The sequence below is a fragment of the Haliotis rubra genome, unplaced genomic scaffold (assembly GCF_003918875.1).
Source record: "Haliotis rubra isolate DU_JTF1 unplaced genomic scaffold, ASM391887v1 Scf648, whole genome shotgun sequence".
NCBI classification, from domain to species: domain Eukaryota; kingdom Metazoa; phylum Mollusca; class Gastropoda; order Lepetellida; family Haliotidae; genus Haliotis; species Haliotis rubra.
In genome coordinates, this window is record NW_025767355.1 from 152,200 (window position 1) to 169,520 (window position 17,321).

A 17,321-nucleotide genomic window follows, 5' to 3' on the forward strand; every position below is an offset into this window, starting at 1 on the left:
AGTTGACTTAAGTTATCTCCCTTGTTACCTCCTCCATAAGCTCCTTACCAGCGCGTGGTGCCTTCGTTACCTTGATAGTGCTCTACTACGCTGCGAGGAACTTGACATGGCCACCGTGCCTTGCAGTGGCTGCACGGTTGACTGAAATCAAAAACACAACATAGGTGCGCAGTGTTTTTTCTGCTCAAATTCTAACCTATCATTTTTTTTTTATCACGATGGATAAATGAAAAATTGAAATATATATAGTTTTTTCGCCTCGGATGAGAAGATACCACCCCCAACTAAAGTGTACTTGCCTTATAATATGTTCTTTACTGAGAAAGTGTAATCCCGAACATAACATACATTAGACCTGAACATAATGTCATTCCTCTTCATTATCTTTTACTACCTGTCATAAACAATTAATGTAAAAGTATGAAAGTCCAGGTTTTTTTTACAACGAACGAATATACTAGTACCCTATTCCGTCAAAATATTTTACAAGTATAGCTATGATTTTGGTTAGATACAGTCTGACAACATTAGACTTGTACTCTCATTGACATCACAAAGAGAGCTGACTTCCAACTGGTAACTGGTTAAGGTAGTCTTAATGAACTGTAAAATGTTCACTGCTAGTGCATGCTAGAAAATGTTGTTTTGACTCAGACTTGCAAAGTTTGCAATTTAGCATGAACCTTGCATCACTTTGATGTCTAGGTCGCATCACTTGAGCTTAAGCAGTAAGTTTGTTCAGTATTTACAGTGGAGGGTTTACAAAGTGTGTCCATGGAACATTTATTGCTCAGGAGATAAACCTAATTCACAGTATTTCTTAGGAAGACAAACGTCTAATGAATCAACAAGTGCGAATCCTGACAATCCAGGAACCAATTTCACAAAGCACTTACAAAGTCTAAATTCCTATCCTTTCAACATAGGTCTAAGTTCGTCTTAAGTGGCTTATAGGGCTAAGGTGCGGCTTATAGGGCTACAGGTGATTGTAACTGCTCCATACTCCCATACCTCAACATAGACCTATTGCAGTTGTAGTGAGCTTTATCTGTTTGGTCTACAACCAAGAGATATTCAGGAGTACACATTATTAGTATATGGGTATTTATACAGCGCTATAGTCCATCCCATCTACATGCATGCTCAAAGTGCTTTGTTGGACATGAGGCACATGTCGGTCATAACCATGTCATGTGTAAATAATAAAGAAGTTGCACATCCATATCAAGTGTCTAGTATTACCCTACCAACTTCTAAATGCCTATCAAACATCTCACCTATCCCAAAGACCGGTGGGGATTCCTGGTTAGAATGGATCCATAGCAGCCTATATTGGTTGTAGTGAGTTAAAATTTAACATTGCATCAGCATTATTTCAGCCACACAGCAGCTATGCTGTTTGTAGTGATGACTGATTGGATCAAGTGGTCTGCCTCAGTGACTTGGTTATGGTGTGTCATCGTACCCCAGCAGGATCGTTGTTCACAATGAAAGTCACTCTGCTTGTCTGGTCCATACTTCGATTATTTATGGGCTTCCGTCATAGAACAGGAATATTGGTGTGCCTGCCATTAAGCAACAAACCAACAATCATCACTATCATGTTTCTGAGCACATATTTGTCTATTGTAGAAATACGTCAGTGAGCACCAAGCTTCTATGGTGCTATGTGCCTGAAGATGCAGATAGGGACAGTGTGTGTGAGAAGACTGGTCAAGATTGCCATACATCAGACTGCTCCATTTCATGACACAAGCTGTTTATACAGATCTCCTCAGCAGACTTGCAATCCTTTTGAACCTCAGGCATCCGAACTGATAGATGTCCGCACTGAGAAGGAGTTTTCCGTGGACCACATACCAGGCGCCAGGAACCTGCCGGTGCTAACACAGGACCAGCATGTTGAAGTGGGTACTCAGTATTCAAACAATGCCTTCCAGGCCAGGAAACTTGGGGCCAGATATGTCACCAGCTGCATCAGTAAACATATTGAGAACTACTTCCTGGCAAAAGATGAAAACTATTCACCTTTAGTGTACTGCTGGCGTGGAGGTCAAAGGTCTAACAGTCTGGCAGTGGTTCTGGCCGAGATTGGATTTTGTGTGTATGTGTTGAAAGGGGGCTACAAGTCATATCGGCAAATTGTCACAACTGATCTTGATATCCTTCCTAGGGAGATGAACTTCAGGGTCATATCAGGTTGGTTTTCGGATGTTTGTGTGAATCATGTGGATTTCTGCTAACAGCATTTGTGTCTGACATATTCAATGCCCTTAGAAATGTTCTGTAATATTTGCTGACCGTTTTGATGGCACAATCTTGTGATGATCAGTAAACCTGTATGCAATTATTCACCTCATAAAATATTTCTTTCACCTGGGGTAGCCCAGTGTTTGAAGTGTAGGGTTCTGTGAAACACCTTGGTCCAATTCCACAAAGTTTTATTGTGGTAAGACAAATACAACTATTCTAAAGCTGTCTATTGCTGTGATATTGATGGAATATTGTGAAAACCTTTCTTTCTTTATCTCCCTCTTTCAGATCTATGTGACTTCTTGTGGTTTGCCGAAAAACAAAAAAAATAACAAAAATAGGAAACCCAACATCTGGTTCCTGTTCACCTATGGAAGTGAAGTGGATGGTTTATACTAATAATAACTATAACCTTTTCAGGTTTAACAGGAAGTGGCAAGACTTTTCTTCTTCACCAGTTATCAGAACGAGGCCAACAAGTCCTTGACCTTGAAGGTTTAGCTTGCCACAAGGGGTCCACCCTTGGTCTGTGGCACAACCACACACAGCCCTCCCAGAAGATGTGGGAGTCTCTGTTACGGGACAAGATGGCTCAGCTGGACAGTAGCAGACCGGTGTGGGTGGAGTCAGAGAGTAGGCGGATTGGAAGAGTTACCATCCCAAGAACACTCTTCAACAAAATGTGTGAAGGACAGAGATACGAAGTGAATTTACCCATGTCAGAACGTGTTTGTCACATCATGGAGGATTATCCTCACTGGATATCTGACGTGGAAAACCTGAAAACTACACTTGCTCCTTTAGCAAGATTTGTTGGGAAGAAAAAGGTGTATGACTGGTATGATTTATTAGCACATGAACGGTTCAAAGAATTTGTGGAGAGTATCCTACAAGATCACTATGATCCCACCTATTCCAAGTCTCAAGCTAAAGCTCTGACAAGGTCCACATGTGGTGTAAAACAATTTCAATTAGAAAATTTACAAGAATCGGCTGTAAACCAATTTCTAAATTATATAACAGAGTCTTGACCAAACTGAAGTGAAAGAAAAGCTGTGCTAGTTTTACACCTCTAACAGTACAGAATGCTAACATGAACTATTTGACCTTGCTTTTATAAGTAAATAAACAAGAGTATGAGACCATGGCTCCCTAGTCTTATGTTGTTTATCGCAGCAACAACAATCATTCTTAAAAACATCTCCACTGTGCCTACTGAAACAAACATCTCCACTGTGCCAACGGAAACACATATCGGAGCAAACACCACCATACAGCAGTTATTCAACATGTGAAATGTATATAAATTTGATTTACTAAGAGCTAGGGAATTACGAGCAGTTAATCCTTGTGATTCACATCATTCATCATAAGTTGGCTATACAAAACAAAATATATTTTGGTGTTGAATGTTTTATTGAAATATGATATATACAGTGAACAGCAGAAAGTCCCCCAAGATATGGGATGATTGGCAGGTGGGGACTCTGCAGGTAGACTGGGGAAGACATTACAGCATGACCATGTCACAATATGCTTTAAACATTTATTTCACTAAAAAGCAACGACAGAATTTTCATGAATTGGATTGGTCAACAAGCTCAAAAGAACTTATATGAAGACCACTCCAATATACATAGATATATGAAACAGTATCATGACAAGATGATATCTAAAATGAAAGTAGATGGTATGACATGTAGTCGGAAAATTAAAATGTCACAATATGTAGCCATCTCACTGGCCAGTCATTGTCTTGTAAAACATGTTGTTTGTCAGCCTTTACTACTGTCTTGTAAAGATCATTTGAAAACATCAAAAAGTTCTAGTAAAATATGATAAGGAATAATATAGGTATTATACATTCAGTGTTTCAGGTATATACTTCCCCAGTCTGATGTGTGATGTTGCTGAAATATTGCTGATGTTCATGCCAGACAACAATCACTCCCTCAAGTGATTCAGCACCATCCTGAATGGTTCCACATCTCCAGGGAAGTGTTTACTGACACAGCCACGACTCTGGCTCACCTGATAAGTAAACTGTCACACATTTGGCACACAATAAACCTGACTGTCGGACATCAATGCTACAATACATCCTGACAAACACAACAGACATATATCAGAGAGAGCAGATTGTTTGTGTGGCCACCCTACTGAAGATGCACATCATTATTTCTTTGTATGTCCCAGATTTGATGCTGTAAGAGTAAATACATTTTATTATACCACTGGCTTTTCATTAGAAACAATCTTATACGGAACGTCTTCCATGGACCCACAAATTCAATCACACATCTTAAAATCAGTCGATCTATTTATAATTGAAACTAGGCACTTTAACTGGGCAAGTCATACACTAAAACCTATAATTCTCAAAGCTATACTACTATGGATCCCGACCGCAGATGCCATAAATGTATACAACCATCAAGATTTTAATTTTCCGACTACATGTCATACTATCTACTTTCATTTTAGATATCATCTCTTCTTGTCATGATACTGTTTCATATATCTATGTATATTGGAGCAGTCTTCATATAAGTTCTTGTTGACCAATCCAGTTCATGAAAATTCTGTCGTTGCTTTTTCATGAAATAATGAAATTTTTAGAGTAAAATTAATATTTTATACTTATCCTGACTCATGCTTATTGCTTGTTTAAACCACAATACATCCTCACATCATGTCACTGATCGTCTTCAGGAAGCATCTCAAGATCCATACTACTTCAATGAATCTGCATAATCAGGTAAGGCCATTGCTGTTGTATATATAAAGGTGGACTGGTAACGACATCACTGGAGAAAAAACACATGTTCACAGTTCAGATATCATTGGCACCGGGTGTCGGCTTGTGAATGCACTTGATGTTACTACTTCAGCGGCCATTGTGCTTGAAGACATACTTCCTTCTGATCAGCTCCTTGACAGCGGCAGCGATGTTGGTGCAGTCATCTGCAACAACAACTCTGTATACAGTCAGTGAAACCCCTGAGTATATAGCAAGATCACCTCAGGGTTTTCATTACTCGGGCCACAGGTATACTGACAAGTTTACACAAATGTGAAAATGAAAATGTTCATATTTAAAGAAAAAATCTCTTTTCACTTCTTTTAACAAAACAGTAACAAATACAGGAAGTGAGGTAAAACTTTGACACTAGGCAAGCAGCAAGGTTTAGTTTTTCATTTCTCCAGACGATTCTTTATCTCAAGTATATTTTATATATTTGTGTCATATTTTGATCACCTTCTTTTGAACAAAATCTGGGCGCACATTTGTGCATCACGTAAAACCCAGACACAATGTTACCGTTTCCGCCCAACCTACCTATCCCGCTGTGATGTCTGCCCGTGTGCTGCAGGTGTAACATGGACAGCATGCCCATCATCCCCCGGGGGAACACGGATGTGGCCTCCGCACAACTCTGGAAACATACAACTCCAGCATTGTACAACATGTTGATAAAGCTGTCCTCCCTAGCCATGATGCAATAGTAAATCAGATCTATGATACTGATCTCCAGGAGGACATGTTTGTTTGATTCACAAATGCACTCAACAACATGACGGCGGTCTGAAAATAATTATGTCTTGACCAGACAATGCAGTAAAGGTTATCATAAACATTGATCTATGCCATTTATCAACCAAGTCAGTAGTGGTGTTCCGATTAATTGAAATAATCGAAGATTGGTCGAAGGGACCAAACGACCAAGCAATCGATCACATTTTCTCATAATCGAACACAAACAATTTTGGAACTGCTGTTTTAGTCTTTGAAACACTTGACGATGGAACATATCTTTGAAGGTGTCAGGGCCTGAAAACTTGTTTAATTCATAGAAAACTCACTTCACTAACTGATAAGTCATGACTGAATAATTCTTGAAGACTCCGGGAAGTTTATTTTAATGATATATTAGTCATCACTTTAAAGTAGCAAGTTGCATCATGTTATACATATCTGCAATAACAACATGGATAGGAAAATCTGAAAAATTATACTAACCAATTTTTTTCGATGATTGTTCGTTGGTAATGAAGCAATCATCAATTGTGAGATTTCAACCAATTCAAAACACTACAAGTCAGCAATTCTGACCACTCAACCCCTTTGGTTACTGAAGATCATTCAAAGCCAAATCTTGACAGGTTGTGGAAGACCCTGACACAGGAGCTTGTGTCTACAGAGCTTTCTAAGTGAGTGAGTTTACTTTTACGCCGCACTCAGCAATGTTCCAGCTATATGGCAGCAGTCTGTAAATAATCAAGTGTGGACCAGACAATCCAGTGATCAACAGCATGAGCATCAATCTACACAATTGGGATACGATGACTTGTCAACCAAGTCAGCGAGTCTGACCACCCGATCCTGTTTGTCGCCTTTACGACAAGCATGGGTTACTAAATATCAATTCTAACCCGTATCTTCACAGGTATACAGAGCTGTCTAATCAGCCAGTGAGCGTCAAGGCTTCCACAGTCACATATTCATGGGAAGCGTGAGCAATGCAATCTAAGAAGCATACATGATTTGTTTACCTAAATAAATGAATATATTGGGGAAGTTACCAACGCAAGAAAACATGACCATGCAAATGTATTAGTTTATGTATCTTGTAATTTCTGAACGTACAACCTCTACGCTGAAAAGAGTCATCTATTGTGGGTGTTTTTGTGTTTTGCCTTCTGCGTCAGTGTTTTTTTAAACTGACAACCAAGTGAGTATCAGGCCCACGGGGACAACTGAGGGTAACAAAACGTAGATTGTTTACAGTCTGAAATTACTCTGAAACAGATACTGCTTCCAGTCTATTCCAGTTGGGTCTGGGCTACTGGCGACCTGGTACTGGTTATCAAGTGCTTTAGAAAACTGTGCAATCTCGATGAAGCAACTACCTTCTTGATGTTGATCCACTTGCTGAAGTATGCTTTTGGTGTGATGTTGAAATGGCGGCACTGTCCAGGCAACCTTGAGTGACAACAATAAAAAACATTGGCAATATTCCAGCAAAATCACGGCGGGGACACCAGAAATGGGCTTCACACATTGTACCCATGTGGGGAATCAAACCTGGGTCGTTGGAGTACTGAGCGAACACTTTAACCACTTGGCTACCCTACCTCCCCCATGTTGGAGACTAGCCATGACTAGGAATACTGTAACCGATAGATAATTGACATGGTCAAATTGTACTCCTGGATTTAATTTGGGGACACAATTTGATCACAATGTAAGATCTTACATGGTGCGGAGATCCCAGTCCCCACAGGTAACAAAGGCAGATGTGGTCTTCCCATCCAGCAGGCCCTCCTTCGCCATCCAGCCATCAAACATCTGTAACAGGAAGTGAGGACAGACTTATTTCCTCAGTTACTCGGCAGCCATTCAAGATAGTCATGATATGCACCGTCAAATCAGTTTCAGTGAGGACAAAAACAAAGACTTTACAACAGAGTAATAACACAGAGAAATCTGAGGAAAATATGTAGAGTCTAACCTCAAGCACAGCTTCAAGATGGGGCTGTCCATCCACCATGTCCTGGATAATACCTGTCAGCTACAACAGAGACTTCTATAATAATGGCCTGTTTTTAAACATTATATAATTCCTGTGAATATAGTCATGTGAGAGTGAGTGAGTGAGTTAATGCTGTCTTGGACTGTGTTTCCGCCATATCACACTGTCAGCTGAATGTGTCCTGAAAGCCTGATGCCATGCTGTCCGCTGTTGGATGAATGTCATGTTGTGACAGCTGCAAGGCTGTATTAAATTACGGGAGTTACAATCACCTTGCGCTGACAACTCAGTTCATCGAAAGAACAACAGTTTCCAGAATTGTTCGATGGAGTGTCAAATTTGAAAAATTGTTGCAACTTGCTGTATTTGATTGGTGCTATGGATGTAAAATGACTTAGTGAAGCACAGTTTCACGTCCTGTGAAGCATGGCAGTCTCCTCACCTCTGTGCAGAAGTCTGTGAGCTGGGGATGGACACGTGGTCTCACATACTGATGGAACTGAGACTCGACGTCACCAGTCTGGGTGTTCACCTTCAGGCATGGGAACTCAATGATTTCCTGACAAACAACAGAGTCATACTTAAACAAGCATTGTCACTAAGGTGACATAATCCCCCCCATCGCAAATTATCAAATCAAACTTAAAAAGTAATGAAAGTTTAAGATGAAGTTAAATGTCAACAAAAAACATGACCAGTCAACCTCTCTTGATATCTTGCTCTTTAGTTGTTCAAACACGCAAATATTTTCAAGACTGACTTTGACCTTGACATGAATGTCATAGTGTATGAAATATGCAAAAATGGTACTAAAGAAATTGCTTATTGAAAAACATTCAAGGGAAGTCTTGAAAGTCTATGATGAAAATCTAGTGAATTCAGGTTAACATGCTGAAATCTTCAGTGCCGCAGTGACCTTGAAAATTATGTGAAGGTCACCGAAATTGACTGGCCCTGCGCCATCGTTAGATGAAGCTTGGTGTCAAATATGAAAAAAATCAAGTGAATGATTTTTTCAATATCGTGCTGACTATCTTAACATGCAATTTAACATGCTGAAATCTTCAAAGTGTCTTTGCGACCTTGAAAATTAAGTGAAGGTCACCAAAATCGACTGGGCCTTGCACTTTCCCTAGATGAAGCTTGGTGTCAAATATGAAGAAAGTCCAGTGAATGGTTCTTGAGATATCTCGCTGACCATCTCAACATGCAGGTTAACATACTGAAATCTTCAAAGTGTCGCTGTGACCTTGAAAATTAAGTGAAGGTCACCAAAATCGACTGGGCCCTGTGCCTTCCCTAGATAAAGCTTGGTGTTGAATATGAAGAAAATTTAGTAAACGGTTCTTGAGATATCTCACTGACAAGAGTAAAATGTTAAAGTCCCCTTGTGACCTTGAAATGAAGGTCAAGGTCACCAAACCTGACATGGACCTTTCTTATACTGTGATGAACCTAGGTACCAAATATGAAAATAATCTTGTCAACGGATCTTAAGATATTCAAATTCGTACGTATAGACGGACGGAGATGGACGGAGCCTAATACTATATTCCCACTTCGCACTAAACGCGAGGCGGGGGATAAAAACAACAAAAGTACTGCTGGGGACTCAAGACAGGAAACAATCATGAAGGGATAATTCATACAAAAATTCATTATTAATTATTACCACTACAAGTGATATATTAGGATTCAAATATTATAAAAATATATTTATAGAATATTAATTTCATTATGATCTGTAATAGCTTAGAGAAAGACTCAAGTCGAAAGTAATAAGGACTCCTCTCTTAGACACACCTTTCAGTAAGACAAAAGCTACGTCTTGACAGTTTAATAAATTCCTTTGATTTATTGCATAAAGTAAACATGTCATCACATATATTAGAATAATATTAAGCAAACACTTCAATCTAGGGCAGTTAAAACTTACCCCAGAGTAAGTGCATCGATTGTAATACCATAATCATACAAATATCCAGTAAAGGTGTCAACGAGATTACTGCCAGTTGAATTAGGATTAGCTGGATTAAGTACTCCCCTCTGTCTGGCCATTTCATTGGTTATTATAGGGCACACCAAATTTTGTATCATCAAGGTATGGTAATCTTTTAATTGTTTCAATTCTAGATAAATAGTGAGGAAATCCAACTGCTAGGCAGCAGGGTTTTGACTCTCCCAACACAGGTTAGCTCCAGGCTCAGTCCAGAGGGTTGTACCGATTCTGTGGCCACCCCATGTTATTCTGTTCTTGTAAATAAAATTGTAATTAGCTTCTTGTGACTTTGGACTCTTTGCTGGGTTAAGTCCCTACAACCAGACCAGCACGCCAATTAGAAAGGGGTCTTTGACGAGAGACCTCAGTTGGGACCCTAACACCGGCCATCATAATAAAACAAGCTGTAAGCTGTAAGCGTGTCTCAAACAGTCATGGTAAGCTGGACTAAAGGTATACAGAAACTCAGGCTGTATACAATGAATACACAATACCATTTAGAAAGTGGTCAAATGTAACATATGTTATAATTGGGATTACTTTTTCTGAGTAAAGTACAGATTCTAGTACCTTTGTTGGGTTGAGTCCCATCCTGGATTCGAACCCACACCCTCAGAGTCAACGTTACATTTGACCACTTTCTAAATGGTATTATGGTATTGCATATTCATAGCTTTTGGCTGTAATCATTTCTTTGTAAAATAACCAAAAAGTCTTCAGACTTACCTGAGGTTGAAGTGTCTCTCCCCTGGCAAGAGAGAATACAGTAATTACTCAGAAGGAAATTGTTTGGAAACATTGTACAGTCAGGCATCCCAGATAACACGTTTTCTAACCAATGCTGATATTAAAACAAAACAGCAAAATGACAAGGTAGCTTGGGGCATGTATCTGCTGTTTATCTGCATAACATTGGAAATAAACAAAATATACTACTCACACTTTGCTAAGGATCACAAAAATTCACAACTTTACTTAAACGTAGATTCATAATTTGAAATTGTAATTATTTAAAACTGGATAAATTATAATATGGTAACCCCTCTTCAGGCAACCAGTCACCTTAATCTAACCTTATGCACCTGATATATGAGTAACCATAAACATGGTTTTCATGGCAGCAATTAACCAGTTTGCAAATCATGGAACGAGTCATTGACAAGTACACAACACCTGTCAATAGCAGGTATAGGTTCTAGTGGTGTTCCGTTTAATTGAAATAATCGAAGATTGGTCGAAGGGACCAAACGACCAAGCAATCGATCACATTTTTTCATAATCGAACATAAACGATTTTTTAACTACTTTTTTAGTCTTTGAAATATTTGACAATGGAACATATCGTTGAAGTTGTCGGTGCCTGAAAACTTGTTTAATTCATAGAAAACTCACTTCACTAACTGAAAAGCCATGACTGAATATTTCTTGAAGACTCCAGGAAGTTTATGTTCATGATATATAAGTCATCACTTTAAAGTAGCAAGTTGCATAATGTTATACATATCTGCAATAACAACCTGGATAGGAAAATCTGAAAAATGACGGTAACCAATTTTTTTTGATGATTGTTCGTTGGTAATGAAGCAATCATCAATTGTGAGATTTCAACCAATTCCCAACACTAATAGGTTCCACAAGATGCAGTGACATACTGAAACCTAGGATCCATGCTTACAATAAGCTTAGATATTTAAACCAAATTTGACCCCACATCATAGTTTTCTGTTGAATCCACGATTTGATCCTTAGCAAAGTGTGAATAGTATATTTAAACATCTTTATCAAAGTTATCAGATGTGTTCAAATGACTGCGGATATTTATTATTTAGAACAAGTATATATGGATGACAACTTGTTTTATGTATATATACTTGTTCTATCAGACTTCCAACTTCTAAAAATGCCACTCAAAGAAGTTATTTATTATTTGTTTTTTTTAATACTTGCATGTTTTCAAATACAAGATGTATATATTCTAAGGCTATTTTGAGTTAGCCTATGAAGAAATACTGATGCGTACTTTTCTTGTAGGAAAAAAGATTATGTTTGTGTTTGCTTATTCATGAATGAGTGTTTTTTCAGGTGTGAGTAGGAGGTCGTAAGACATTGTTGACACGGTACTACAGGTATGTACCCGAGGTATGCAGAAATGTACCCTAAACAAAGTCAAAATACAGAAACGTAGCCAGTACCCTAAATGGGGGACAAATTCCGCGGGGTCCAGACAATTCCCCACAAGAGAATTCCTCACTTGGACAATTCCCCACACATTAAAAAGTATAAATAACAACAAAAGTGATATTGACTTTTTTATTATATATTTATTCATTCTTTCACATTCCTTAACAATAATCGGTATCTGTATGTCCAGTTTAATTGTCAGTATCAGACACTTTTATTATATAGTCCACATTCTTTACTAAGTACATAGAGGCACAGTATCAGTACTGTGGGGTACTGAAGAGTGAGCTACTGTATGTTCTACATCAGTAGTCAGGGCACCTGTGCTAATAAATACAAACTGCTTGAACAGTCCTACCTAGTCTGCCTCACAGTCCCTGAACCACATTATTTCCCTACTGCCAAGCCCTCTCTGCAGCGCTAAAGCCCTAAATAAAGCAATCTAGATTCCCTGAGGTTTTGAATCTCTGGTCTCCCTAGGGCTTCTATTTAATTTAAATGGGCTTGTTTGTTACCATCAAAATTATATATATTCAGAGACTAAGCATTAGTCTAACTCCTACCTTACTGTGTTTTTTCTTGTGTAGCCTTTAGTGTACATGTAACCTTCATAACACAAATGGGTACAGCTTAAAGACAATTCTTTATGGAAATAGTGGAATATCTGATCTTGATAACCTAGCTATCTTGTTTACCTCTTCGTCACTGCTTCTTGTAGATTTGGTAACAAAGATGGTTGAAGAATTGTTAGCTTTAAGAAACGTATCGGTTGTAATAATGAAATTGCTATTGAAATATTAATTATCACCTGACTGTGCATTAACCTTGTGGTTTGCCATGCGATTATCTTGTATGATAATTTTGGTTTATTTACCTTTGTAAATCATATTAGAGCAGCATTTTAATATAAGCTTGTAGCTTGTTTGCCAATCCATTCGTTTCTTAAATAAACATGTATAAACCAACCTTCATAACAAAGTTTGAACCCGCCATGGTTGTTCTTAATGAATTCCATCTTGAAATCTATTATGTCACATTTTCCACTTTTACTTATATACTACCAGCATTCAGTTTTGATTTGCAATTGCGATTTAAATAAAGCTCACCTCAACAGTAACTGTCTTGTGGTAAGACTTCCACCTGTATCCCCCCTAAATTTTAAGGATGAGGAAAAAATTCTTTGAGCAACACTTTTAGAAGTTGAATATGTCTTTCAGTATGTTCTGATACAATTAAAGAAACACGTTAAAACTCATCCATATCAGATGAGGAATATAATTCAGGTGATATGATTTGACTAGAATGAAGTTTAAGGGGGGATACTAGCGGAAGTCTTTCCTGTTTTGTAACTACCTCTCCAAAACTCAACTACACAAATCATAAAAAACTAAGGTGTTGGGAATTGTCACTCAGGTGAACGGGAATTGTCTGGTGGGGAATCGTCATGTGGGGAAATGTCTGTGTGGGGAATTGTCCTACACCCAAGTTCCACAACCGAAAACGAAACCGTATGTAGCTGTTCCCGTTTAACTGATCTTGTGCATCGCAAAATATCCGTTATTGTGTATGCTCTTTTCTTATATAAAGCAATCAAATGCATCTGATAAAACAGGATGACAGTCCGATCAGAAAAGGGCACAATGCGGAATTGTCTCGTTGTAGGGTACCTACTGTAGTACCCGTGCCGACAAACGACCCCTTAGGCTTTAGTTCTCACGAATAAACTACGACCCCTTCACCCTGAGCCCTACCTCGGTGCACATGTGGCTTCAAAATCTAACACTAGGAGAAAATCAAACAGTTGTCCTGATGTTTGCGAAGAGGAAGCCATCTTCCTGTAGACAGAGCGAAACCAAGATCTACATGTGACACTATTCCGAATATTCTGGGTACTTGCTGAAACGAAAATAGATGTACACATGTTGTGAAATCCCGTTAAGCTCTATAACTGCACTTTTCTTTTCTTCGCTACAGTAAAATGGAGAAAGCGCTGTTCGGAGCCTTCATACATCGATACTATTCTCTTCAAACATAATGACATATATAAAGGAGAAGCGGTTCTCTGTTGATAACATCTAATCGAAACGATAAATATCGGGAAATAAATACATATGCTCTGTATGCATTTTCGAGCGGACAACTAATTTCATAGGACACGGTATTACCATGAGTTTGATTTTCAATCTGAATTAACGAAAACCAACTATCTAGCACATATATTAAACTGTTGCTGAGTCGACTCGATTTGTTATGAGTAGGGGCGGCCCACTGGTTTAGTTGAAGAGGTCATGTATAATTTTCGTGCATAGTTGCGTCCCTTATTAGTGCAAGGATCGGCTGGTAGCAGGTTTGAATTCTATTCTATCCCTGCTTATGACATGCTTATGAGCGTGCTTTGTTATAACTGAAATACGGTGCAAATTGGCGCTTTCTTCATTTTACTGTAGCGAAGAAAAGAAAAGTGCAGTTATAGAGCTTAACGGGATTTCACAACATGTGTACATCTATTTTCGTTTCAGCAAGTACCCAGAATATTCACAGTAATGTTGATGCTTCATTTTACCTCGTTAATTGTATGCAATGTAACACATGAGGTGATATCCTCTTTATTATTTTTCCGCTAAAAGAAACTAACACTACATATTTAACAAGATTTCATCAAAATTTAACAAAGTCTGTGCCTTGTATTTCCAGATTACAGCCTAAGAGTCAGATATTGTTATATCATTACACATAACACAATGTGACTTAGCAGACCAAAAAAGTCAGGTCTGATTTGACTGGTGCTGAGCAGCGACCAGGGACTGATGATAAACCACAGACCTGACCTTTGTGCTATGGTGACAAGCCAGCGTCTAAAACCGACATGTCCAAGGATCCATTCAGGATAAAGTCATTCATTACAAACTCTAACATTGAGCAAAACCTGATAAAATATATCGCCTTTTTAAATACACATAATAAATGTTTATCAACTTGTCATTCCTCTGTTTGACAAACAGTTTTGCCACGAAGGTGCGTGATTTACTATTTAGCACAGGAAGGGGGATATGGTATGTCTCGTGACTTGGCGATTCTTTCGTGTTGTTTTTTCTGTTTTGTTTCCGGCGAGCGATACTTCCGAGAAAACTATTTGTTCTGCGAAAAAACGTATCAGTCAAGAGATGAGATGGAATTGATATATACAGAACAAATCAAATCATTACACGGTAACACATTTACATATAGAATATGTTGTGAAATGGTAGTTTCCTTTTACAAACTAGGTTCGCTCTTGGTACACGCGGTTAACTGTGCTCTAAATCCTCTTTCTCCTGTTCGTAGACAGAAGCCTAGTAAAAGCAATTTTAAGCTCCCCACGGCGAAAAGAAAAAATACGCAGTAGGGCCTCATTTAGAGCTTGTTATTTTTACAAAGTTCTTAAAATGTGATGTTGACTTATTATGAATCGTTATCTGTTCAAGGAGACATGGAATGATATTTATCAATTAGCAAATGTTATCAAACTCCGACGTATTCCGAAAAATCACGACCAGTCACGAATGGAAATAGGCTATCTAATATGGCGACTGCAAGAGACTACCTCCACTGAGTCAGGGAAAATTTGTTGTGATTTGGTCTCCGGAAGTGCCTCAAGAAACCAACGAAATGATATTTAGTTAAGGTATTCCTTCTTCTATCCGTCATATTTCCTATTTAATTTGGTTACGGTCCTAATCTTAAGTAGATATATAAATACCAGGTTTATTCAGATGTCAACATTGACAACATTGACAACAATTTCGAGGATAGGTCAACATCTTTTCAAGACCGAATCGTATTATCTGGTGCTGGAGAAATCTTAGATGCCTCTTGTGTAACATTACATGTTCATGGAGGAGATAACGGACGTGGGTTCCTATTATCCGGAGAACACCAGATCGCCACATTTGCTCTTAAGGTGGTTAGATTTCAAAATGTTGACATATGTGTCTAAGACTATAGCAGACCAGAGTTAATCAGAATTTTGAACAATAGTGACTGTAGCTATAGTACTTTTACTCATGGGAAACTTTCCTCCACTTCTCCATCATTGCTGTGTACAGCATCACTGTGTGTGTACAAGGTCCTATGGGAGATACAGGTGACATAGTGACAGTCTGGTTTTACTTTGACCCAGGAAGTGATAGTACATGATTAGATCACAGTGTACAGCACAGAGCTTCACAGGACACATTAATTTTATTGCTCAGGCTACAATATCATTTCCTGTCAAGCATTTAGTTGTACTATGCCTGTATTTACTTTTCCCCAGTATTCACCCAATGCAGGTAGATTCTAAGGGTCTAAGACCTTAGATTCATTGAATGTCTCCATTGTCTGATACTGTCCATGCTGATCATGCTGATAGTGATAATGTTCAGTGTGCACATATTATAGTCATTATAGTCATATTACAATCATGTAGGTTTGAACCCTAATTCAAAACCTTCGTATTTAACACTATTTGATGTAGGGTTCATCATGCTTATGTAATGAAAACCAGCAGTAACATGGATACTTTGCAGCATGGCTTGTATGAAACCAAGTTCCACATGAGGATGATTCTCTGCCATTTGGTTTCCTCAAGTTGTGTCACATTCACATGTTTGTCTTGTCTTTCAGCAAACACATATATCTGGCAATCATGTAAAACCAAACCAAACTTAAAAATGTCTTTTCAACATTTGACAGAAGTGATCTCTGATCCTGTTGCTATTTAGTATGTAGTGTACAGGATATCAAGGCAGTACCGTGCACTGTGAACAACCAGGATCTGTGTTGAGACGGTGAGGTAGGATAGTGGTTAAAGCGTTCGCTCGTCACACCGCAGACTCGGTTTTGATTCCCCACGTGGGTACAATGTGTTAAGCCCATTTCTGGTGTCCCCGCTGTGGCTGGAATACTGCAAAAGCGTCGTTAAACTATACTCACTCATGATCTGTTTTGACCGTAATCATGGTGTAGTCTACCAGCTGGACAAGGAAGTGGGCTTCAGTTTGTGTTTGTAGTTTGAGCTTCAGTCTGTGTTGTTTAACTTCAAGTTACTCTCTTGCAGGAGGATGTTACACTTTTAAAATATTGATAAATGTTACTGATGATTTTGTTTGTTGGATTAACATGATTAAGAAAGTAACAATTTTGCTGTTAGCGGGTATTTTGTGACATTGTACCTATTTTAGTTCAACCATTTTAAAAACTATTTAAAAGTTTCTACTTCTCTCCTAATTTTCAGTTTTCTTTCTAACTGACTTAAGTCTCTGAGTCTGAAATTAGTATCCATCCTGTGATGAAATGCTCATTGTGACTTTTGCATTTTGTCATTGAGAAGGCTA

At 38.5% G+C, this 17,321-nt stretch overlaps 3 protein-coding genes across 4 annotated transcripts in view; 2 read left to right on the top strand and 1 right to left on the bottom strand.

The window, feature by feature from the left end:
• The first annotated feature begins 9 nt into the window (after window positions 1–9).
• LOC124257009 (tRNA 2-selenouridine synthase-like) lies at window positions 10–3,400 on the top strand. The gene is made up of 3 exons (XM_046690970.1): window positions 10–164; window positions 1,633–2,199; window positions 2,674–3,400. Exons 2-3 carry the CDS (start codon window positions 1,668–1,670, stop codon window positions 3,282–3,284), a joined length of 1,143 nt encoding a protein of 380 aa, XP_046546926.1. The 5' UTR covers window positions 10–164; window positions 1,633–1,667; the 3' UTR covers window positions 3,285–3,400.
• Window positions 3,401–4,920: 1,520 nt separating this feature from the next.
• LOC124257012 (ERI1 exoribonuclease 3-like) lies at window positions 4,921–14,996 on the bottom strand. Of its 2 annotated transcripts, none has more exons than XM_046690974.1 (8): window positions 14,940–14,996; window positions 10,513–10,534; window positions 8,230–8,346; window positions 7,767–7,826; window positions 7,512–7,603; window positions 7,165–7,237; window positions 5,594–5,690; window positions 4,921–5,217 (listed from the first exon to the last, which is right to left on the bottom strand). In XM_046690974.1, the coding sequence occupies exons 1-8, from the start codon at window positions 14,948–14,950 to the stop codon at window positions 5,141–5,143; spliced, it is 549 nt and encodes a 182-aa protein (XP_046546930.1). In that variant the 5' UTR covers window positions 14,951–14,996; the 3' UTR covers window positions 4,921–5,140. The 2 variants fall into 2 exon arrangements, with proteins under 2 accessions (XP_046546930.1, XP_046546929.1); XM_046690973.1 differs by lacking the exon at window positions 14,940–14,996 and adding an exon at window positions 13,719–13,919.
• A 324-nt stretch (window positions 14,997–15,320) lies between these two features.
• The window catches only part of LOC124257006, a 41,193-nt gene continuing 39,192 nt past the window's right edge, over window positions 15,321–17,321 (top strand). Inside the window, 1 exon segment of the mRNA XM_046690967.1 lies at window positions 15,321–15,631. The gene's annotated coding sequence lies outside the window, so the exon portion shown is untranslated.

Excerpts from the sequence above, each read along its gene's own strand:
- LOC124257009 (XM_046690970.1), top strand. The coding sequence starts at position 1,668 with ATGTGCCTGAAGATGCAGATAGGGACAGTGTGTGTGAGAAGACTGGTC. Across the intron at positions 2,200-2,673 it reads GAACTTCAGGGTCATATCAG|GTTTAACAGGAAGTGGCAAG; the intron begins GTTGGTTTTCGG and ends TAACCTTTTCAG.
- LOC124257012 (XM_046690973.1), bottom strand. The coding sequence starts at position 13,888 with ATGTGTACATCTATTTTCGTTTCAGCAAGTACCCAGAATATTCGGAAT. Across the intron at positions 10,535-13,718 it reads GAAGCCACATGTGCACCGAG|GGGAGAGACACTTCAACCTC; the intron begins GTAGGGCTCAGG and ends CTCTCTTGCCAG. Across the intron at positions 7,238-7,511 it reads GACTGGGATCTCCGCACCAT|GTTGCCTGGACAGTGCCGCC; the intron begins GTAAGATCTTAC and ends TTGTCACTCAAG.